This window comes from Muntiacus reevesi, chromosome 2 (genome assembly GCF_963930625.1).
Source record: "Muntiacus reevesi chromosome 2, mMunRee1.1, whole genome shotgun sequence".
In the NCBI taxonomy this organism is placed as follows: domain Eukaryota; kingdom Metazoa; phylum Chordata; class Mammalia; order Artiodactyla; family Cervidae; genus Muntiacus; species Muntiacus reevesi.
Genome location: NC_089250.1, coordinates 219,170,314 through 219,195,805, shown reverse-complemented (window position 1 = coordinate 219,195,805; position 25,492 = coordinate 219,170,314). Strand labels below are relative to the sequence as shown.

Here is a 25,492-nt window from a genome sequence, read left to right as displayed (position 1 = left end):
GATAAAAATAGGCAGAGGTCGTGAAAGGACTAGGAAGCCAGGAGCTGTGAGTATTTAATAGCTTTGTTTGAATATAATTTATTAAAAGGTAAGTTTATGTAATTTAAGTGTTAGTAGTATCTGTGTTTAACAACTGGGTCACATTTCTGCCAGCTTAAGGTCACTGCTGGTTCCAGGGAGATGGGCCGGAAGAACTCACTGGCTGCTGCTGCTGCTGCTAAGTCGCTTCAGTCGTGTCCAACTCTGTGCAACCCCATAGATGGCAGCCCACCGGACGCCTCTGTCCCTGGGATTCTCCAGGCAAGAACACAGGAGTGGGCTGCCATTTCCTTCTTCAGGACTCATTGGAAATGGTGCCAAAGAGCCTGTAAGCACATATGTGTGTGTGCACAAACGCCAGACACACACACGCGCACTCACACACACACACACCAAAAAGAGATGCTCCTGGCATAATCCCCTTGTCTTCTTTGAGAGGGAGGTAGTTTCGAATACAGCCGGGGATCCCAGGATCAAGAGGTAACCACAGCGGATAATGAAATATGTGTTCCTGGGAAGAGTCGGGAGGTTTCTCAAAGACACAGGAGGCGGAGGGACCCGCACGCGCCATTCCGCCAGGAGAACCGCAGCACCGGGGCGGCCGCGCGGAGGGAGCGCCGCCGCGTGACCCACACAGCAACAACTGCGCTCCCATCAGCATCCCCGCGACCGTCCGCCAGCTCTTCTTTGGTTCATTTGGCCCGGACGGCATGGCCCACTTTCCACGACACCTGAGAGACAAGTCACCTTCTTATTCTCTGAATCCCGTTACTCCGAGGCAAAAACTGATTTGAGAAATAAGACAGTGAGAATCGGGGTGGGCGCTGAGTCTGGCAAACAGTGATAGCCTGATGTCGGGCAGGGTGAGGCGGCTGCGCCCTACACTCAGAGGGCCAAGTCATGCTGTTCGGCCCAAGCAGGCGAGAATCTGGAGGCTCCCCACACCTTGTTAAGCGAGGGGGAGACACAGAAAGCAGCATCGGTACCCGATAGGGCAGCCAGATAGCGTTTCCCTGATACACATTACAATTCAGACGCCTTCCGAGACTGTTGGAGGTATGTATCGGGAAGCAGAGAACTCACCTGGCTGGAGACAGCCCAGGACATTTCTCAAAGGCTGTCAAAGGTAGGGACGGTACGTGGGTGACACTGATGCTGTGTGTTATTAACTCAAGGATGAGACGCCTAACGTGACATGACATTCTCTGCCCATCTATTCAAAACACAAAAACACAGGCAGCTTCTTATGGACGGACTGGACCAAAGAATTACAAAATGCTCCCTGGAAATGCCAGAGTTGTAAAAGAGCTGTGAGATATAAAATAGAACATCCTATCGCTTGTCAGTAACACGGCTTGTTTGTTTCCCTTTTCCTTTTTTATTTTTATCCCTGAGGGTCAGTTGCTTAAAATAAACATCGGTGTTTCCCAGGCAGGATTTACATTTCCAACGTGAAATCTAATCTGTGGTGCTTAGCTGGAAAGAAATATTTATATGTATGTATTGCTGTTAATCTTGTTTTTCTTTTTAAAAAGGAGTCAACACACAAAGATCATTCATACTCTCTCCACTTCTGATTCTTTTCCTTCTCTGCTCTCTGTTGGCGGAATATCAGAGCACTCTCGGTGTCTATCATGTTATTCGAGATAATGTTGCCCTTGCTAGAAAGAGCTGGCTTCTTGTGTATTTACAGAAGTGGCACAGATGAGGAGGCACCTGACCTGAAGGAACAGGGTGTTCGCGTAAAACAGGCCCTGGGTAAGAAAGCAACAGTCATCACCCAACCTCCGGAGACAGCCTGGCCCTTAACGCCCTCCCCGCCTAGAAGTGCAGCAGCAGCATCGGGCAGGAGCTGGAAAGACGACCACTTGGAGAGAGGTCTCTAACTTGCCCATCAGCATGTGGGTGGGTGGATGCATTTCTTTTTTTTTTTTTTTGAAGAGATGCTGGCCAGATCTTCTAGCCAGCCAGGGGTGGAGGGAATCGAGAAGGAAGAGGCTCAGACCCTTTCCTTTTGCCTTTCGTTAGGTTAAAATAAAATGTTACAAGCATCCGAGTGCTACTCTTCATTGTGGAGAGTGGTCAAGTCACGGGCCAGAGTCATTTTTGGGGCGGGAATGATATAGAAAGCCCGCGCGTGGGCACAGGGCCAGGGGCGTGCAGCCTTCCTGTCCGCAGGGAGAGCATGGGGCCAAGTTATGTTTGGAGGGGTGCCTCCGGCGTCCTTCATTCACGGCCCTGAAGCCACACCCCTGCCCTTGAAGCCGGTGGCCTCCCTCTCGAGGCAGCCACCCCCAGAGGCGAGCCACCTTCTCTGGGGCACAGACCAACCCGAGCCCGGCAGAGGGCCCGGGAGCGGGATGTGTGAGGGGCTGAGTGGACACGGCGTGCCTGTGCGGTCCCTCCAGAGCCTTCCTCCCCTCTGGAGCCTGGCCAAGGAAAGGCAGGTTGCTGAGCCAAGACCCGGCTTCTCTCTCCAAATCACATCGCTCATGATTAGGGGGAGAAAGGCCGAATCTTCCTCCCCGGCCTCTCCACCCACTCCCGATACAGAATCAGTTCATCTGGGTAATTTTTAAAGCGTGGCGCTGGGGCCAGCTGGAACCGGTCGCTACTTCCCAGCCAAATGCTTCGAGTTTCTTCCAGCCTCTAGTCGACGTGCTCTGGGTACCAGGAGAGCCCGAGACCCAGCCAGGCCGGGAATGAGGCACTGGCTCCCCACGCTGCCAAGCAGCCGCCCCAGTGGGGAGCAAGCAGAAAGCCTGGACCTTGAGTGTGCTCCCTGGCCCTGAGACGAGGGTCCCTGAGATTCCAGTGCCCTGAAAGCCCTGGAGGACTGGAGTATCCAGTCTTGGCCCAGGTTCCCCGGCTGCCAGGGCGATGTGCATCCCAGCCCAGAAAGAAGATGATTTTCACAGAGCAACAGATTCGCTGTATTTGCTTTGGCCTCTTCCAGCTCTGGGGTGACCTGAGTGCCACTGAGCAGGGCCCGGGGGACCCTCTGACTTTATTCTAGAAACTAGGCTAGTTAAATAAGGCATTGTCAGGCCAGGAGCCACCTCGGACTCTTGGCAAGGGTGTTGACTCAGTATGAAATAATATCAACAGAAAAGAACAATGTTCCCTGTTTTCTTACTCCAGGCATTCTCGAGGCTGGGAGTTGGTATTCGTTTGGAATGGGCCAAGCGCTTTCAAACTCAGTTCTGTGTGTTTAAAAGATCTTTAGATCTGAAGTCCTAGGGCATGAGGGCTGCCTGATGTGATGGCTCCTAACAGTACCTACTGAGCTCCGGAGACTCAGAAACGCTCAGGAGTGGAGAGAAGGGATTGGGCAAGATACATCACTTGTCTCTTTTCAGGAACAAAACCATACACGTTTATACAGGCTTCTCTTGGGGGCCCTGCATCTCTGCCCAGTCATTACTCATGCTCATTAATGGGTGTTTGGTTTCTAAACTGTTCAGCTTTGGAACTCCAGTTGAGGTGTTCTAGAAAGTAAAGAATCCAGCTGTGCCTACAGCGGAGGGCCCCAGGTGTGAACCTGCAGGTCCCCTGAAGCGGGTGTTTCAGAGTCCGCGCTGAGCCTGCAAGCCCCTGAGGAGCCTCCCTTCTGCTGTTTGGAATCTAGAATTAATTCTTTCTCTCCTCCCCGATTCACAGAGATGCTCTGAGGAAGAACTGACTCATATTCCATCAGTTCTGAGTGCAGAAGGAAGGAAAAAAACGGGACAGTATTACTGAAAGTCTGCCACCACGACTTCGGTTCTGTTTCTGGGACCTGCCTGTCCTTTGAGTTTTTATGAAACAACAAAGCAACATGGGCCCCTCCTGTGCTGGGGAGCCCAGGAAGAAAACCATGACAAGAAACTCTTGAGAAATTCTTCAGATTTTGTCCAAGGATGTTTAACAAACCCACAATGGAGAAATGCATTCTGAGAGAACAACTGTCTTGCTGATAAATATTGGTTCGGAAAATAATTTAATTTATATTTGTGAATCTTAGAGAGTACCTTTCTCATAGGATTTTCTCTAATAAAGACAATCTTCTTGAATTCACTGTTTTTAAACTTTTCCCCTCCTTTGGGGATATTTGATTCTATCCACTTGCCAAAGAACTGTTTTCTAATACATCCTAGAGAATATATGAGTTCATTTTTCCACAGATGCATTTCTATACACCTGGTATTTCAGTTATTTATTAACCATGCCTAGTTTTGTGGTTTCTAGCTTTATATCTTTAAAGTCATTAAAACTTAATAGGAGAATTAATCATAAAAGAAATCTATCAAACACAGTTGCCAAGCACTTTCTTTTTCCCCCTGACTGACATCTTTAAAATGTATTTCAATGTTATTTATTTCATCACACCCAGGGAATAAAAAAAAAAAATAACTTGCAGCTTCCAAGTTCAGAGAAAGCATAAAAATGTGATTTACTATTTATTGTACAGTTAGGCACATGCATATTATATATTGCATGTTAATCTTCAACTGCTAAATTTAGCAAATTTGACAACACTACCGTTTGCTAGTGAGGAAAAAGAATCGACATCTGTTCTCTTCCAGATACGATTCCTTCTTGGAAGGAATCAGAAATACTCCCAGGCCTCCTCTTTTCTGGGTAAACTGATAGAATGCCGGCTGTTTAAATGGACAGTCAAACCACAATGCCCCCTGGTGGTACGATGATGCATAAACATTTATTAGGATGAAGGCACACAGCATTTTCAAGAGAAACTTCACTTTTAATGAGGCAGAAATTCAAGTTTTAAAAATGCAAATGCAAAAAGCGTAGCACACGGATGGTGCTTTAAGTAGAATATAAAGAGTCACCTGACTGTTAGTTTAGTCAGAGGAATATTTAGTTTTGTCTAAACCACCTTGAGAGAAGTGTTTTGTTTTTTACAATATATTTTAATCCACAGTGAAGACTTGGGAGTAGGAGGAAAATCAGAAGTGCAGCATATATAGTTTTTAGACTAAATTTACAAAATGAAACCATCAGCGGAGGTGGACCTGTGAACCTGCTGGCTTAGTGTCTGTTACTCCAGGTAAAATGGGGTGAGAGCAGACTCCAGATTTTACCAGGGGACGGGGACCCCATCCTTCCAGCATGCTCTCAGCGGGCACCTGATAAGCAGCTTACAGGGAATTTCCTCAGGTCAGACATAAATAGAGATTCTCAGGTTCCCTTAATCCAGACAGACATCACTTGTGAGTTAGGCCTCATCAATTTCGAAAAGAGTCAGTTAACACATGCAAGGCGGGGCTGTGGGAAGGCACACATGTATGTTCAGTGGGAATGTGTGAGATATGGACTCATGAATCACGCAGACAATACTGACGCCTTGTAGGAATTACAGAGCACTGCATCCCCCTTTCTCAGGAAGCTGCTCTTTACTATCTGTGAAGGGGAGATGGGGGAGCAAGAGGAGGAATTGGGACACTTCCTTCTTCTCCAGAGAAGCTGAGCAGTTCACAGCTTCAAGTCACACCACAGGTACAGAGTGAGAGTCCCCCAGATGCCGGAGCCCATGACCCAGGGCTGCCCGCCTGGCTACTTGTGACTTGTTTCTGATACAAGACACTACCCTGATGGTTAAGATGATACTGCCCAAGAGATGACACAGAAGGATTCCGCAATGAAAGTGTAATCCACACTAAAACCTGCACACAGATGTTCAATGCAGCATTATTTACAGGAGCCAGAAACTGGAAACGATGCAGCTGTCCATCAGCTGATGAATGGTTCCATGAAATGTGGTATATCCACACAATGAAATATTACACAGTCTTAAAAATAAAAAGTAGTAATATATGCTACAGCACTGGTGAGCTTTGAAAACATGATGCTGAATAAAAGAAGCCAGAGACAAAAGACCATGGATTCAGTTCAGTTCAGTCGCTCAGTCATTTCCGATGCTGCAACCCCATGGACTGCAGCACGCCAGGCATCCCTATCCATCACCAACTCCTGGAGTTTACTCAAACTCATGTCCATTGAGTCAGTGACACCATCCAACCATCTCATCCTGTCACCCCCTTCTCCTCCTGCCTTCAATCTTTCCCAGCATCAGTGTCTTTTCCAATGAGTCAGTTCTTCACATCAGGTGGCCAAGGTATTAAGAATTTCAGCTTCAGCATCAGTTCTTCCAATGAATATTCAGAACTGATTTCCTTTAGGACGGACTGATTGGATCTCCTTGCAGTCCAAAGGAATCTCAAGAGTCTTTTCCAACACCACAGATCAAAAGCATCAATTCTTCGGTGCTCGGCTTTCTTTATAGTCCAACTCTCACATCCATACAGGACTACTGGAAAAACCATAGTTTGACTACAACGGGCCTTTGTTGGCAAAGTAATATCTCTGCTTTTTAATATGCTATCTAGGTTGGTCATAACTTTTCTTCCAAGGAGCAAGCATCTTTTAATTTCATGGTTGCAGTCATCATTGGCAGTGATTTGGGAGCCCAAGAAAAGAAAGTCTGCAACTGTTTTCATTGTTTCCCCATCTATTTGCCATGAAGTGATGGGACTGTATGCCATGATCTCAGTTTGCTGAATGTTGAGTTTTAAGCCAACTTTTTCACTATCCTCTTTCACTTTCATCAAGAGGCTCTTTAATTCTTCTTCACTTTCTGCCATAAGGGTGGTGTCATCTGCATATCTGAGGTTACTGATATTTCTCCTGGCAATCTTGATTCCAGATTGTGCTTCATCCTGCATATAAGTTAAATAAGCAGAGTGACAATATACAGTCTTGACATACTCTTTTCCCGATTTGGAACCAAGTCGGTTGTTCAACGTCCACTTCTAACTGTTGTTTCTTGACCTGCATACAGATTTCTCAGGAGGCAGGTCAGGTGTTCTGGTATTCCATCTCTTGAAGAATTTTCCACAGTTTGTTGTGGTCCACAGAGTCAAAGGCTTTGACATAGTCAATAGAGCAGAAGTAGATATTTTTCTGGAACTCTCTCGCTTTTTCAATGATCCAACGGATGTTTGCAATTTGATTACATGGATTACATAACTCCATTTACAGGGAATGTCCATAACTGGCAAACCCATCAAGACAGATTCCAAGGGCTGGAAGAAGGGGCATTTGGGATGATGGCTAGGGAGTGTGGATCTTCTTGGGCTAATTAAAATGTTCTAAAATCGATGGTGGTGATGGATGGATGCACAATGCTATGGATATACCAAGAAAATACTGAACTTTACACTTTACATGGATGACCTGTGGACTGGCGCATTGTGTGTGAATAAAGCTCTTTTGGGTCTTTTTGTTGTTGTTAATGGATATTGGAGAGCAAAGGGAAGGCAGGCCCTGCAGAGTTCCAATGGACATAAAAGTGTTCCAGGGAGACAGAAGATGAGGAAAGGGTAACAGCCTCCAGAGAAGCACAGAAAACTCTGTGTCAAGCAGGAAGCCCAGTGTGGCTTTTTCAAAGGGGATCTGACTGATCCGCGCTCCCAGAAACTTTCCACAGACAACTTCAGAAGGACATCTCTCTCTCTCTCTCTGTCTCTCTCTCTCTCTCTCTTTCTCTCAGAGATCTGGATTCAATCAGCCTGGAGCATCACTATTTTTAAAGAATTTCCCAGCGGTAGGTCTTAGTGCACAGCCAAAGCTGAGTACCACTGTTTGGGAAGAGAGCCAGCTCCAAAGCCGGAGCACAGTGAGGAGGGAAGCTGGGCGAAACGAAGCCGGCATTCAACTGTGCGCCATGTCTCTACTTTCCACTCCTTCCCATCTCCCACGTTCCTCTCCAAACCCCTGTGTGTGGCTGTGGCCAGTGGTCTGTGGTCATCCTCAGCCCCACATCTGATGGTTTGTATCAATAATGCCAAAGTGTTTACACATACACAGATATCTAAACCGACCTGTCTGCCTATTTTTTCTTTTACAATAGGCAGGCAGTCATCCAAGAACTGCTTCATGATACCAAAAAAAAAAAAAGAAAAAAATCTGTGCAGAGGGGAGGGTGCTTATGCTCCAAGTTCAGAATTCTGAGAGCACTGACTGAGAACCTCTGTTGTTGACACCCAGTTGACCCTCTTCCCTGCCCGACACTGCTGACCACTAGAGGATAAAAAGCCTCACCCCATCCTCACCCCTGCGGGGCTGCACACATTTCCCTGGCTGGGTTTTAATCCAGCCTAAACATCAGTGAACCTAAGTGTGGTACCTGCTTTGCTCACTGCCCAGAGAAGGACAGCCCTCCTTTCTTCTGGAACGTCGTGGAGCCAGAAAACACCAATTCCTCTCAGGGCCCACATGGGTGTGGTCACACACATTCTCTCTGGGTCTGTCCTGATTGATGACAACTTTGGAAAACATTGCCTGAATAATTCATCATAGAGAAAAAAAAAAAAGCTTTGGGATTAAATGCTATGACTAGAGCTTCCAGCACAAACATCCATGTGTTCTCCAAAGAGCCAGTCCAGCTGGATGGCAGTTGGGAAATAATCGAGGACACCCAAAATGAAATGGTCACGAGGCACCCACTCACCCCATCACACGGATGCTCGGGTTTCTCCGCCAGGTGCTGTGACACCACATACCTGGAACCTCTTGCCGGGGGTCTGCCTGACTTGGTGGAATGGTACCCACTCAGTGAGGAGCATGCAATATGTTCTTTGAAAAGACAGAAGGAGGGGAAAGAAGGGAATGAAAGAAGGAGAGGCGAGAGGGAGGGAGACGTGTAAAAATGTTGGCTACGTTTTCTGCGCAGTGAAACTGAACGGCCACGGGGACGATTCAATTTAATCTTGGCAACCGGGATGGAGATTTAACACCCACGCTAAATGCCAAGCAATCCATACAGTTCTTTCAAAGGCCCGTCTTTCCCCGCTGCACACACGCTCCTCGCAAACACAATTAGCAGCGCAGTGACTGTCAGCAGACGCTCGCCCAGGCCGCCACTGCTAAGCCCACTGGGGTCACCACGCACCAGGACCCTCACGGGGCGCTCACCGCCTCTCTTCCCACCCTTCTGTTTCACTGCTGTGGCTTTCTAGTTTGTTTTTTTTTTTTGCTTGTTTTCCTTTATCCTTGTGCGAAATCAAAGTTTGGACCCACTTCCTCCCTTCTGCCTGTCTTAGCTCTGTCCTAAAAGACTCAAGGCAGTGAAGCCTCAAAATGGCCAGGATGTGGGACTACTTAATCCCAGCTAGCCAAAAGGAGGAATGGCTCTTACAGCACAGAGAGACGAAAGCTGAGGGAAGATCCCAGCCCCGCGACGTGAAATCCCAAGGTATCGACGTCCAGAGCAAACAGCCCCTGCGCCGCCATGCCTTGAGTCTCCTCCTAGCCCATTCCACGGATATGGTTTACCCGCGCTGCCGTCGTGTCCTGCGCTGGAGATGGACGGATAAAGCCCAGTCCTCGCTCGTGCCGAGGCTGGGCCTGGAGGGGAGAGGGTGGCGTGCCAAGCCGCCCAGCCCGGGACGAGCAGTGGTCCAAGGGGAGCTGGCAGGAGCTCGGAGCGGCGATGCAGGGAGTCCTCCGTACCCCTCACGGGGACACAGCTGCCCAGGGCCCGAGTCTTGCCGCTCGCCACAGGCCAGCAAAGCCCCACCAGTCCCATCTGGTCCTGCAGAAGGACGAGCTCAGGTGAAAGGCAGGCAGGTGGTACAGGGCCCAAGAGGAAGAGAAACACAAGGGGCTGGTGGAGAGCCAGGGGCTCCCCGAGGGCCAGTCCCTCCGGGACAGACAGCACCGTGTGTGGGAGGCCCCTCCTGGGAGAGCAAGACAGGTGCCAAGAACCGCTGCCTCCCCCACACACAGGCATCACGACGGGGCCGAGGCCCCGAGGCCCACGCCCCACCCTGGACACCGTGAACTGCTCCGAGGGAAGAACACACCATTTCTCATATGGAAGGAAAGAGGCCCAGATGGTTGTTATACTTGGTAAAATTCAGTTTTAATCAAACTCGGTTAATTATTGACTCAACGAGGATGAAACTAGAATAAAATCATTTTTCCCTTAAGCCAAACTATTAAGAAGCCTCATATAGTTAATAGACTAAAAATCCTCAGAATTATTCCTTTCGCTTATGTGATATTCAATCTTAACTCAATCATTATTGCGCTTATCTCTCAATGCCAATGAAGGAGAGACGGATGACTGAGGACTTTGAATTTAAGAGAAAAAAGACCGCGGAATCGCCATACCAAACACCAGCGTGCTCTCCACCGAATCAATAAGACAACATGACATCCCTGCTAGGTTTTCCTTATCACAGAAAGCTCCCAATTTTTGCATGTCACTAACTTCCCTTTAAGCTGAGTATATGCAGCCTTTTCTCTGTCTCTGAACCATTCCCTCACCCAGCACTGGCATTATACATATGCCATGAAAAGAAAAATGGAAAGTTTTATCACAAACTCTGTGGGCAGGGCATGTGAAGCTTGGAAAAGTGGTCCCTCCAGCAAACCTTGCCCCGAGGTGGGTGGAGACGTGTTACCTTCACCCCTTACTTTATAAGCTCTGATAGCATTAGTGAGCCCCACCAACAACGGGGTAAAATTTACGAAGCAGTATGAGTAAGCCTTGAAGTACAGGGCAGAAAGTGTAATGAAGTTGTTTCTATTCTCTTTATGTCAATGACCTTGACAATTTCCCAAAAATATCAAATTTTCTTGAAACATCTTTTTCCCAAGTTTTAGTACTCTCAGCATATAATTAGCCTACCTTTTATCTTTTGTCTTTTTTGAAATGTAACACTACAGTGTCTGGTGAAAGACAGTCAAGAGTGATGCCTTGGGACCCAGGCACTGCCCCAGCAATGCAGTGCTGGGCATCTACCAAGGGGACACTATAATCATGAAGACGGCTTAGATTCAATCAAGTAAGTACATCAAATATGCAGTAAGGTGTTGGTGGAGGGCAATAATAAGCATACTATTTCTGTCCACAAACCAATTATCCTAATGCCCATTCGCTATTTCAATAATTATTGTCATTGGCATAACCCCCAAACAGACCCATGGCTTAAAATTAGTTGGCTTCATGAGCATAAAACATACGAACTGAGAACCCACTACCTCAGTCTCAGATCTCTCCTGATGGCCAGTGGTCACAGTAAGATGTTACTGGTGAAAAATTCCAGCGTCAGTTACCAGCAAACTGCCAGACTCCACAAAGATGTGCTTGTTTCAAGAGCTAAATGTGCTCCTCCACTTATCTCAGACTTTTTATATAAGTGTGATTATTTAAAACTCACAATGAAAAACAAACCTTGGTAAATCAAGCAGCTACCGCTACACTGCTATTTAGGATGACACCAAGCAGAACACTGCCCAGCCAAGTGCTGACAAGGGTGTGGGGTAACGAGAACCTTCGCCACTGCTGGAGGGGATGCGAGGTGGGCCAGCCACTGTCAAAAGGCAGTCTGGCACTTTTTACAAAACCAAACATACTCTCAGCATATAAACCAGCAACTGTGCTCTTCCATACTTACACAAATGAGCTGAAAACTTATGTCCACACAGAAACGTACACAGGATACTTAGGGATGTTTTATTCATAATTGCCCAAACGTGGAAGCAACAGAAACGCCCTTCAGTAGGCGAATGGATGAGCACACCTGGGTGCACGCAGACAGCGGGATACTATCTGGTGCTAAACAGCAGCAGCACAAGCAAAAGTCTGTGGACCCGGGAGAAGACAGGGAGGAAACGCAAATGCCTATTTCTAAGTGAAAGAAGTCGATCTGAAAACGCTTCTAACGATGGTTGTATGCTTCCAACTCCAGCTATGTGACACTCTGGGAAGGGCAAAACTGTGGAGACAGTCAAGACGTCAGTGGTTGGCACAGGCCAGAGGTGAGGGGCAGGAGAAGGGAAGGGGCCCAGAGGGCTCGGGGCAGTAGGACAGTGCTGGGCACACGTCACCAGACATTCGTCCAGACGCACAAACGTGAGACACAAACGGGGAGCACCAAGCGGAACCACTGCCTGCAAAGGACAGTGATGCGTCACCGTGGCTCGCCGGCGGTAACGAATGCACCCTGAGGGGGCGGGGCGGGGCGGGGGCTGCCCACCGTGAAGGAGGAGGTGCACACGCCGGGGCAGGAAGCATGTGGGAAACCTCTGCACTTCTCTCAGTCTTGTTGTGACCTTAAAACTGCTCTAAAATAAATAAATAAAGCCTATTTTAATAAAAAGAAAAAAGCCTGCAAAGGAACAAATTATGAGTGACACTGGAAGACAACCTGCCACCAGTGGGTCTTTTGAGTGGATGTATGCAGTTCTGGAATCAAACCACTCTGTCCAGTCTCCTGCGTGCATGTACCCTCACCCCCTACCCAACTCACCGCCGGACAGGCCTCGGTAGAAACGCACCTATCAGAGGGTTGCCAGTTATTACACGCCAGGGCCAAAGGCATACGCACACACAGGGCTTGGGGCCTCAGCATTTGATACCCCCACAGCTCCCGGCAGAACCTTTCCAGATCGCACCTTCGTCCAGAGTTTGCTACTGACATCATTCTTGGCAAAAGTGAGCTTCCTTGATTTCTGAGCACACTGTTCTCCTTCTTGAAGGTTTCACAGAGGCTGACGGGAGAGAAGGGCGTGAGTGACGGCCTGTGCCTTCAGCAGTGACCCGTCTTCTTCAGTGCAGATGGCTCAGGGGAAGGTGTCACGGGGGACTGGGGTGACTTGTCCACAGCTTCGACCCTGGCCCTCAAAGAACCTCCCATCTTCGGGGTGCAGCGGTCACCAGCCCATAACGACAGAGCAACATGGTGGCTTCATGTGCTCTGCTGTCGGTGACATGTCCAAGGGGCTGAGGTTAGAAGCCACCCAGCAACCTGGCGTGTGCAAAGCACATCTTTCCTTCCCATGGCCACATGCACAAAAGCAAGTGGGACGCACCCACCCCTCTACCACTGCCCACCTGGGGGCGTGCACAGTGCTGGGGCAGCGCGGGCACCTCTAGCAGCAGCCAGGAGAGCTCAACAGACCCACAGGATGCCAGCCACCTACTGATGGACGTGATTCCTCCGTTCAATTCCACCTTCAGTTCGTCAGAGACATGGAATTCTCCCCCAGGACTGCATTCCACAAGGACATCTTCATCTGTTTATAGCTTTAAGAAGGCAGAGCACCAAGCATGACTACAAACATGTGCTTGACTTTCAGCTGCAGGAAAATGAAGAATGAACATGGGGAGGCAGGGTAACTCCCTTTAGAGGAGAGAGATCGTGCCTGAAGCTTCCAGAAGGTGTGACGAGGACGGGGGATAAGCCTAGGATCCTGGGGAAGCAGAAGAAAAACAGAGGAGCTGAGGGCCAAGAGGAGCTGGTGAAGCAAGGGAAAAACAGTCCAACAGAGCCATGTGCTCTAACTTTTAACTCCAAGCTCCAGAATTCCGAGAGCAAAGATGAAAACCAATCATTCGGATCCAGACACTCAGGCAAGTGTTCAGAAGACTTGGTGATTTTTTGACCTAAAATGTTCCTGTCTTAGGGAATTTCTGATAATGAGAAATAAGTTTACTGATTTTGATTCCTCAATGACAAGAGTCATTTGAAAGCACAAGAGTTGTCCCTGGTTATTAAAAAAATGAAAAGGAAGAAAACCAAGGACAGGTTGGCCTAAGGTAAAGCATGCTTCTCTTCCCATCGCTTCCTACCCAAGCCCACCCCCAAGGGTGGTGCCTGACAAACTGCTGGTCACACATCTTCCGAGATCTTTTCCTATGCTCACACAGACACGTATTTTTTAAAATGATTCTTAATTAAAAACAATACAGATCAATGAAGCATGTTTACTTTGCAGTACGTCATGTCTGGGGTCCTGACCCATGGGGACTGGCCATGGAGTAAGACTGCTCCGTCCACATGGTGGAGACAAATGGGGCCGGGGTAAACCAGCGGAGGAGGAAATAACAAAGCTCTCTAAGGATGGGTCTGAAGCCCTCGGAACTGACTGTCACCCTGCGATGGACAGCAGCCTCTTACTCCACTGACAGGCCTTCCTCCGGCTATAGGATCTTGACTGTAATTACAGGAAAGGCCATACCATAAAGACGGGGGGAGGAGCTAATTGATCAAAAGTTCAATGTGCTGACTCAGGGACCGACCGATGGCCGAGCCTTACATTTCTTTTCCTCCCAAAGCCACTGATGTACAGTCCATTAAGTGATGACCATGCTGACCCAGGAGGTGGGGTACTTCCTACCGAAGCACACGCACGAGCCCCCACCAGAGACCCCTGGCCTGTGCAGCAGAAAGGTCTCTGGGCACGGCCGGGCAGGGGGCTCTCGACAGGCTCCGTAGTGATCTGCTGCTGGTTCTGTGTTCTCTGGTGCACTGGCTGCTCTGTGTCTCTTTCACGTTTATTGACTGACCTGTCCAAAACACAAAAGCAAAGACACGGCCTTGAGACCCAGACCTCCTCTAAGGCGCTGGTTCCCAGCTCTGTCACTTTCTGACCATCATAAACGTCCAGAATTCTCACCCTGCTTAGGAAGGAAGTGTCACCTTAATCCATCCAAATGGAGAGAAATTTCTGGATGATGCCATGCCTTGCTGTGGGTAAGAACAGAGAGTTTAGAGGGTCAGACAACTACTTCAGCTGTGTGTTCTCGGCCTGCTTACTCACCTTCTGTGGGTCTCGATTTTCCCACACCCAAAATGAGTGTAATATTGTGTTGAGGTGTTCATTTACGTAAAGCACACACAAAGAGTGCCATGGTTATACAGATTTATATACATATAAGTATATATGTATATAAATATGCATATATTTATTTTACATATAAATATATAAGTATATATATATATATATATACACACACACACACACACACACACATATAAGTGCACACCAAGAGCTATTCAGGTCTTAGCTACATGCATTATGTTGTTTTCATGGTGATGGCATTTATCAGAACTTGTAAAGAATGACTCTCTTTAAACACCCTGAGGATATTTCACAAATAATACACCTGACACTCTAAGGGCCTGGCATGACCGAATGCAACTGCTCTTCTCTGCTATAAGAGAGAGTAACAGACACACATTATATACCCACTCAAGTGGACACAGCTTGATGCAACAGACATGTTCCTGAAGCTCTGTGCATAAATCAAACCACACTTCCACTCAACCTGGGTACATTTGCCTCTGCAATGGGTCTTTCAAGGAATCCTTTCTGTTCCAGGAAAGCTTCTAGACCAGAACATGAACCACCAGTCCTAATACACAAATTCCTAACAAAGGACAGACATTTTATTACTCAGCTCCAGCTTATGGTTGGAGAGTGAGGGTCACATCGGGCAGGCAATGAAACTCTAAGACATGCATTATCCCTTCAGGTAACTGGCTCAAAGTCTTCCCAGCCACCTGCCGGAAGGTGGGCCAAGCTCTGACAGCAAAACATCACCAGGAATAAGATACCCAGAGGTGTGACTGCTGAACAAGTGGCCTGTCTGTCCTCTTCAGGAAGAACTGGGATGCTTTCATCAAAACATCACATTGCAAGGATGGCAGATAGAGAGTATCTCCCGCACTGACTGCAAACGGTTAGTGATGGCCACTTGGAGTCGTGTGCTGAGCACGGCTCTATTAGTGGTGTCTGTCATAGTCAAAGGACTTGGGAGAGCATGCATGCACGCTGGTCCTCCCCAGGCCCATACTTACGGTGCACAAGTACACAGTGATAACAGGGCTGATGCTCCTGGTAATTTGTCAAGAATGCTACAGATTAAGGGAAAACACACATTTGGGTATGACACTGCGAATTCTCTCACAACCACTTACTCCCTGAATTATAATTTTGTAAGTTGCTGCAAATTATTCAGAGCACATAAGCACCACAATAAAACTTCCCTACAGCCCCAAATACATACGGAAAATCTCCACATAAACCCAGTCTCCCTTAGGAGGGAAGGGAAATATGGCTTCGGTAAGTGCCTCCCAGGGGCGGGCCCTGGGTTCTGGCGCCAAGGTCAGAGATCACCTCGTAGTTGCTGTCAAGGTCCCAGACATAGCAGAGAGCGCTGACGTGAGCCACAGTCCATCCAGTGTGGACTGGATGCTGCATATGCTTCTTCCCAACACACTGTGCAGCCGGGCTTCATATACGATGATTAAAGTGCCACCAGGAAGTAGAGGAAAGGCCTTGATCACTGAATAGTCGCTGAGGCGGGCTGTCCAGTGGACCACGTCATGGGTGACCTGCCCACTGGCTAGAGGGAAAATATCAGTAACTCCAAATAAGCCTAGAGACATACATATACACACACACATGCATGTGCACCCCTTCAAAAGACACGTGTCCTTCAAGACTGTGCGGCTGATGACACAGGCCTCATTCACTGGCCTTCAACTCAAAATCTCCCCCTGTCAGCTGTACACACATCCCTGTCACCTGAGGGGACCGTCTGCTGCCCTCGCTGTGGAAATGTCACCCCACTTCTGGGTGCTCATCTACCTGTGATGTGAAAGCGGCCAGCTGGGAACCTCCAGGGGAGAATGCCAAGTGTCAAAAGTCTAGAGAAGGACTGCCAAGTACACCCCACAGCTCTGGCTCTGTGCACTTAGAGGGGCACCCCACCATGCATCAGATATTTCAGTTGCAGGGAGAAAGGCAGGGGAAGATGCAGATGAGCAAAGCCGTGAGCTCCAGAACCTCGATGCAGGAAATGGAGCGAGGAGGGAAACGGAGAGGAGGGGCGATGGAAACAGGGGACACTCGGGCCCCAGAGGCATCTGCTGCCCGCCGCCCCCATCCCCAGATGACTGTTATTCAGAACAGCTTCCTAGGCTCATATTCTCCAGGCATGTCAAGACTAGCTCTCATCTTCCAGCTGGCAAATAAAGAAACTTCAGGGGTGAGTCAGCCATTTCCAGCGTAAGTGGACTTTGTAATTGCTCCCACACACGTGCAATGCACCCTCTTACACTTCACCCCAAAACAAAATACCAAAAACCATTCCATTACATCACAAGTAGAGGCCAGCAGGAAGGGAAGGAGAAAATTACATCCAACCACTGTTCACTGGGCACCTATTAGGTGCCTGGTCTGGGGTAGAAATGTAATAAAACACGGTCCTTTCCCCCATGAACCATGCCATCTGATGGGAACGAAGGTGTAACTGATCAGGATACAGAAACGCCCACATCATTGAGGGAGAAGGTGATGCTGTCTAGCCGAGTAGAAGTCTGGGAAGACTTCATGGAAGAGGTGATAGCCAGAGCTGAGTTTTGAAGGATGAAGAGCAGCCTGATGACAGACGGATGAGCCTGGGAAGCATGGGCAGGCAGCACGGACGGCACCAAGCTTCAGCCTGGTGAACTCAGTCTGGTTTGGCTGAATCACAACGCTGCCCCCTGAGGGAAAGCAGCTGGAGCCATCAGCAGGCCAGGCCAGGGGCTTGCGAGCCCAGCCGGGCAGCTCAGCATGGCTCTCACAGGAGCTCACAGCCAGCTGCATTCGGAGCCACAGAAACGCCCTGCTCGTGAGTCCTGCCTTGCAGTAAGCAGATGGCTGCGGGGAAGGTCCCTGCAGCCCTTTCATGAAGTCAGTTTAGAGGAGAGAGGCGGTGGGGCACTGGGTGACAAGGCAACCCCACGCTGGAAGGGGCGCCAGGGCAAGACAGGCGTGGACGTGGTTCCCGCACGATAGGGCAATGGCGCACAGCGGCTGGGCGTTCAGGCGGGCACGCTCTGCAATTCTAAGGTGGGCATCTGAGCCATGAGGGAGACCTTCACTCCCTCTAGCCTCTGCACAACCTCAGAGGGCCCTGGCTTTCTCGTTCTCTGCCCACGACAAGCCAGAAGCCAGAAATGGGCCCAACGCTGGAAACAAGTGAGTGCAGCTGACCTCCACAGGCAGACTGTGAATCAGTTTACAGGGATCATGGCAGAGCGTGAGAGGATGCCGCCAACGATGGGTGCAGAAGGAGCCCGTGCGATGACCGGAGACATAGGGGACCCGTGTAAGGACGAGTCAGTAACATGTCAGCAACAGATCACATCACTGTAAAAGCCACTCATTATACCCCAAAGTCAGAGCAGTAACAAAATCATTCCAGTGTCAGACAGCTCCGAGCCCTCTCAGGATGCTTCTATTGGCTCCTGACGGGTGCTCATCATGACCCCCATATTATCACCTCAGCACTGGCCTTGTGTGTCCTTGATTAGGAAAAGCTGACCAGCCCTAACTAAAGGCAAACCCACCCCATCAAAAAAAAAAAAAAAAAAAAAAAGAATTTTCCCCAAATCTGAACAAAACGTTTAGTGCAAAAATAAACAGAACTAGAAATTGTCTCTAATAAACTAATATTAGTCTCCCCAGAGGGTTAATTATGTCGCTCCGTATTTTAAGAAGAATGTAAATTGCCAGTTTCAACAGATGTTCTTTTAAAAGAATTGGTTATCTGGGAAATGATGGGTCTTTGTTAGAGCTTACCCCAGTGGAATATAAACATTAAAATCATCTGACTATCTGTCAGCCCCCCTCCACCAACAACTGTTACCCACACCAGTGATACACCCTGTGGTTATCGGCAGCTTTAGGGACAAGGCTTGGCAGCGAGAACCGAGGTCTCAGACACCAGACGGCCAGCTTTGAGATCTAATTCCCCTTGAGCACTGCCAAGACCTCCATAGGGCCTCTGCCCATCATTACAGGCCCCTACTTGAGTGTCAAGCCAAGGGCATTTCCATCCTCACCTTTTATTCTAAAGAGTGAGACTAGGAGATCACAGAGAACCAGGTTAGAGTGCTCCGGAAATACAAGGCTTGTCCAAATTCAGTTTCGACACTGAAACATGCCTAACGTACACGATACACATGCATACATACATGTTTGAAAACTTCCTCTAAGGGAGGAACGAGAATTTAAGTATCACTGTGAAAAAGTCATTAGAAAAACAAAATAGAGATCACGAATGTTCCTAGCGTTTTCTCCTGAAGGGCACTGTGTAGACACTGAAAGGTATGTTAGCAGGAACATAGAGGGGACACTTCAGTCAAGTAATGAGAGAGAAAGAGTCCTCCATGAGTTAGTTATTCCAACTCACACAACCACCCCCGGCCTGGGGGTGTACAGAGACCCTGGGCTCCTCGTGCCTGAGTGTCAACCTCACTTCATCTAAAGCTTCCTTGTCACCCTGCTCAGACCCACTTCACACACAGGGCGACTGAGCCTGGGGGAGATTAATGACGCCTCCGTAAAATTCCACAGAAAGTGCATGCGTTATTAACCTGTCGGCAAGGAGCATGAAATCTCATCTCAGTTAGAAAAGTGAGCAGACAATGACGAGTCTTCTCAACAGTTTCTGCAAAGATCAGGCACCCTGCAGAGACTAGGCACGTCCCTGTCCCCCAGGCAGGACGGGACCTCACAGCCGAGGGCCACTGTCTGGGGGGATGACCTCGATGGCCTTAAGACAAAAGGAGAGTAAGAGCAGGTGGGGCTTCCTGAAGGCTTGCTCTGCATCTGAGCTAAGAAAGACACCCACTGTTAAATGTTTAATTTGAACACTCAGTTACTTTACCATGAGAGATCACTATGTCCATTGAGGAGGCAAGGAAAATAAGATTCGGAGAGGTGAATTCCACTGTCCTGGGGACACTCAGCTCCTAGGTGGCCCAGAAAGAACAGTCCAGGTCTGCCTGATGCACAGCCCACCCCCGTCCACCACACTCACTGTCTCAGCTGATGCCTGAAGACACAGAACACCGACATCACCCTCCGCAGCAGTTCCAAAGGCCCTGGGCCCAGGGGAAAGATCGGGCCAGTAGAGAATCCATCCAGTCATGCTCAGAGGACATAAGGGCAGGACCGGCAGAAAAGTCGGAAAGTCCCCTGTCTGCAGAGAGAAACTCAAAAAAAGCCCTCTTGGGCCTAAAAAGGGGGCTTGGGTGTAGCGCTATGCAGGTGGAACATGATACAAATTCCAGGGGGTGCCCTTCACCTAGACCGGATATGAAGGGCCCCTAGAGGTGAGTTGTGCCGAACCTGCTTCTCTGCTGGGAAGGAGCGATCCTGAACTCCGTCCCGTGCTGACTGCTCAGACTGTGCCACCTTAAACGCTACTGGGTTAAAGTACTTCCTCCAAATAAAGAAGCACCGCTCCCATCCCCTGCACGCCCAGTCACGGGCAGGGGGAACCTTCCAAGGCTCCCACAAGCACGCTGCCCAGGCCCCAGCGAGACACCTAGCTATCGCGCAGCTCAGAAACGAGCTTGTGATCACAGCCAGCAACAGTCAGAGGAAGGAAAGACCCAGCCCCGCGCACTCTGGAGACCCCCTTTCTTCCCCAGGAGCCCAGCACATATGCAAGGACGCTTCTTGGGTAGAAATACTGCCTGGCTCCCTCCTAGCTAGGTCCCTGGGCAGAGACTGACTTGGTTGACATAAGGGTGCCTTATTTCCAAGTCTAGTGTTCCGGGAGGGCTGGCTGTCTCTGGAAGCCAGAGAAAGTGAGGACTAAATACAATGGGAATATCTCTATTATTCTTCCTTTCCCATCCTTGTAAGTGGTTAAGAGCTGTGGCTCTGGAATAGTGGTTGTCAACCCCAGGGCAAGTGTATCTGTCAATATTTGGATACAGGTTTTATCATCTCTTCTCAGGTATAAAGGTTGCTGCAGCGTTCAGTGGGCCTAAGGCAGGGATGCTGCTAAATATCCAACAGTGCACAGGACAGAGCCCGGCAGAAAGAAGGACCCCCATGCCCAATGTCAACGGCTCCTAGGTTAAGAAACCCTGGGTTAGAAAAAACAACTACAAGAAGTCCCCAACAGACAACTGGAGGGGCCGTGAATTTCTGATTGTTCAGAAACCTCAGCGTAGGCGGCCCTGATGTTATAATGACAGGCAAGCATGTCACTTCACTGAGTGACTCCCTTCAAACGTGGGGGCCGATCCTAATATGTCTCATTAGTCCGAATCAGTCGATGGGATGTGGAAATGTGGAAACAATTCCCGGAAGCTCAATTCTGCTGATGCATCTGTTTCCCCCCCCCGCCCCCCCCCCGGGGGGGAGAAAATAACCAAATTCTTACTTTAGTCATTCAGGGAAACCTAGTACCTGTCTATATCAACATGCTAGAGATTAAAAAAAAAAAAACTGAAAAAAAAAGAGATAAATTATTTATCCAGCATAAATATTAAAGAAAATTGCAAAACAGAGTCTGGTGTCACCATGCTGCTGTTACAAAATCATCTCGTTATAGCTTCTGGCAAAATGCTGTTGTCCTTAATATCAGTACAACAGAATTGTCTAGGATGTACCAGGCGGGGCGCGTGCGTCTGCTTGCTGTCGAGGACACTTAGCAGCCTGCCAACCGGCTCATCACGCCCCGGCAGAAAACTGCATAAGGATTACCTGTTAGAAGGGAGCCTGAATTAGGATTAGATCGTGAGCTTCATCTGAACACAGGCTGCAACTGGAGACTGGCGGTCCACCAGACACACACAGGGGTACGGCTGCAGCCTGCTCTGACTTACTCGAGGCAGCCAAGACTTTTACCAGCTGTTTGTCGGATACACCCATTGTTAAGCTTTAAATTATGTCAACTGTCAGTTAAACAAGCTATACAATAAAAAAGTAAGACAGACTCAAAATCCAATACATCTGACTAATCTGAGTAAGTTTATACTGAAAATTTACTGTAATTTTTAGTATGCTAATACTTTCAGCGTATTGTCCATACTCGAGGTTATTAGCATATCTGTATAATGTGCCTATACAGTGGAATTATACATACACGTATTTATATGTATATAAGTATAATATGTATGTTGGTTGCTCAGCCTTGTCCAACTCTTTGTGACCCCATGGACTTAGCCCACCAGGTTCCTCTGTCCATGGAATTCTCCAGGCAAGAACACTGGAGTGGGCAGCCATTCCCTTTTCCAGGGGATGTTCCTGACCCAGGGATTGAACCCACATCTCCTGCATTACAGGTAGATTCTTTACTGCATGAGCCACCAGTTTTAACATATATGAAATGATATGGGACTGCAAATCCCATTTTTTGCTAAAAAACTTAAATTTCTTTTTACTAAATTTACTAAAACTTTTACATAATTTTTAGTATGCTAATAATTTTAACATATTATCTATGCTCTTGAGGTCATTTATGTGTATTTACACTGTGTATAGTGAACATTTTACATAAATATATATATATGTATGTGATATAAATACACAATAATCTATTTTTAATATATATAGAAAAGAATGGTATGGGACCACACACTCCATCTCAGCTCTGTTTCCTAACTTCCTGCTGGCCACAGTGTGAGTATTTATCCTTCAATAATCAGCAAATACTAAAAATCAGGGCTGGCTGCCCTCCCCAAAAGCTGGATGTTAAACATTCACCAGCACACCACCCTCCCCAACACACACACACAACACGGGGATGGTAGCAGCAGGCACCAAGGGATTTTGTTTCTGAACAAAACATCCACTATTCCAGGTTTAGCAAACTCTTTATGGTAGCTACACGAGCTCCCAGGTCACCAAGAAGTTTAATACATCTGTAGGATCCAAATTAAACACTGTAAATAACACATCTGCTGAGGCTCCCTGCCCAGCCCGTGGGGGCTTTATGGAGATGAGATCCAAGCTGATGCTCTGAACACGGTTGGTGAGATAAGCTCAGGCACGAGCGATGGAGGAAAGCAGGTTTGCTCTCAGCAGCGGGTGGAGGGAGCCCTGCGCTGGGGAGAGGGCGCCTCAGAGAAGCCACCCCAGCAACCTGCGCTTTATCTGGAGCCAGCATCCTGGGCAAGGGGGGGCCCACTTCAGGAGCACAACTGCTCACTTGTGAGCAGACGTCTTCCCGTGATGGGCGACGGGCATTTAGGCAGCTGAATAAATGCATGCTCCCCGCACCATAGCGCCACAACACAGGGTAGATGAATTTAGCAGGCTGTTGACTAGGTTGGGGCAGGTGGTGAAGTATAAAAGACATGCAGTGAGGCAGTGAGCTTCCCGGCAAACACAGTGGTGCGGAGGAAGAAGCCTGGGATCCCACGGAGGATGAAGTAGAAAGACTGAGGAATCCTGACCTCCAAGAAGAACCTCAAAAAGGACGTTCCCGAGGAGTCTGAAATCGTCGTCCTGAGCAGGCCGGATGCAAAACCATCATCTGACATCCCATTCGACTGTTTTAGCTTTTCCCTGGTGGCTCAGATGGTAAAGGATCCGCCTGCAGTGCGGGAGACTCAGGCTCAACCTCTGAGTGAATAAGATCCCCTGGAGAAGGGAATGGCAACCCACTCCAGTATTCTTGCCTGCAGAATCCCATAGACAGAAGAGCCTCGTCCACGGGGTTGCAAAGAGTCGGACACGATCTGAGCGACTAACATTTTCACTTTCAACTGTTTTAACTGAAACGTATTTTGACTGCAGGTGCGAACCCCGGGGAGGTTGTGTGTGAGGTGGGTGGGGACCAGGAGACGAGGGAACTCTGTACTTGCCGCTCAGTCTTCCTGTGAGCCTAAACCTACTCTTAAAAGTTGTTCATTAACGAAAAATAAAAGTGCATGTAGCCGTCTGCCCCGTATGCAGCTGAGCTGTTTCTTGTTCGCCTAGGGAAGGTCTTTCCAGGCTGGCCTCAGGGTGTTCCGTGCGGCAGGTTGGGCTCCCGGGCAGACTCACCCAGCGGGCTGCACTGCACATCTGTACTGGTCTGTCGGCCTCACTGGAGGTCAGAGTGGGCGTGTCTGCCCTGGTGTGTGAACTTCGTGGTGTGTGGCCACCACTGAAAACCCAGTGGAAAGGCCCCCCAGGCCCCACCCTGAGGCAGCTTTCAGAGAAATAGAGGCAAAGGAAACATTCCTCCCACTTCTCTTCCCTCTGGTTCCAACCACCATCCTTCAGGACCATGACGCTGGGACAGCTTTGGAAAACTCCATCCCTTCTTTGATGCTGACAGAATTAGCCCCACTTTCTGTATTTCATTCTGGAGGTAGGGGGAAAAAGCGTTGTCTATGTTACCTGGGAAACAGGTAGCAATCTGTCCAGTGAGTTCAACCTTTAAAGCCCTGCTCTGCTCAACTGCTACACACAAACGCTCTTGCTTTCCACCTCGATAATTATTAAATTCTAATGTAAAGCCCAACTTCTGCTTAAGTATGCGTGATTATTAGACTACAAGTCAATCGTGGATAACACACAGATATAAATGCAGCTAATAAGTCTTACTGTAATGATTAATCAATTTATGAATACATTATTTAAACTAATAGCTCAGGTAGGTATCTTAAACAAGTTACAGAGTACATCGACCAATTCAAATACCAGCTGCCGGATCAATAGGAAACTGTAAGTAAACTCTGGGGAATAGGTATACTTGCAAAAAAAAAAAAAAAGTCCACGAACAAAAGGGATTTGGATGAAGGAGATCTACAACAATTTCCATTCTGAAGACAAATGTAGAGCGCTGTAATGTATGCCAAGCTTAAAGGGAAAGGGGGGGGAGTGCATCGCTGCAAACTGGGCTCTTCTCGCATCCTGCACAGTAATAATAATTACGGGCAGGTCAATCAAACATCCCATTTACACAAACTCTTGCATACTTTTGCAAATGGGTTGCACATGAAAGTTAATTTTGAGTCTTTAAAAAATGATGCATTGGGTCCATTTTGTGGCAAGTTACCACATTACCAATGTATCCATAAAATGTCCCCTTAATAGAAAAGAAAAAGTGCATCTAAAAGGTGAGATTTGCAATTTTCCTGAAAAGGGGCCCATGTTCCAGCTGAGGCAAGAGGGGACACTCACCCTGTTGGAGGCTCAGAGGACCCCCCCTGGTTAACTGCAAGGTGGGTGGAGTTGTGAGCCAAGCAAACTCTCGAGTTTTAGCTCTCTCCTTTCCCAGAGTTGCTGTTGTTGTTGTTTTAATTAAGGTTAATTATGTGATTTAATAAATAAACCAAAAGGGCCTTGATTTCCAAAGGTGTGATATTCTATCACAGCTTCAAGTGATGCTGCATTTTAAAAAATTAATTAGTATCTTGTGAGATCGGCCACACATTATTGAGTAAGTAACAGCAGCTAAGTGAAGCAGATGAAATATTGGTAAGCGATGCAGCCCACAGTATAAGTATGTGAAGGAGGTCAGAGGTTAATCCCTATTGATTTTCCGAGTCTGCGTACAGCACCGCTGGGAGAGGCCGGTTCTGTTGGCAATCAGCTAGCACAAATACATTATAAATCTTACTGTCCACCTTCACTGATCAGTGTCACTTACTTCCTTCACTAAAGACCATTAAGAAACTACTGGAAAAAAAAAAAAAAACAACTACCCAGATGCAGGCAGAACAGAAAACATTTTCAAAGTCTCCCATGTCAAAGAGTGCTTTTGGAGATGGAGGACTTGCCTGAAAACAGAGGCACGCTTCCCAGGGTCCGGTCTCAGTCACTGAAGGTGATATGCATGAACACAGACTATTTTTCAAGTGCCTTCAAAGCC

At 48.1% G+C, this 25,492-nt stretch overlaps 1 protein-coding gene across 6 annotated transcripts in view; it reads right to left on the bottom strand.

The window, feature by feature from the left end:
* Window positions 1-25,492, bottom strand: part of WWOX (WW domain containing oxidoreductase) — an 883,821-nt gene that overhangs the window by 563,187 nt on the left and 295,142 nt on the right. The window contains exon 9 of one of the 6 annotated variants that reach the window (XM_065925071.1): window positions 11,671-14,398. The exons of the other annotated variants lie outside the window; for them this stretch is intronic. Within the exon in view, the coding sequence (XP_065781143.1) occupies window positions 14,387-14,398 (12 nt within the window). The 3' untranslated portion in view covers window positions 11,671-14,386. Of the gene's footprint in view, window positions 1-11,670; window positions 14,399-25,492 lie in introns of those variants that run through there. 6 annotated transcript variants of the gene reach the window in all.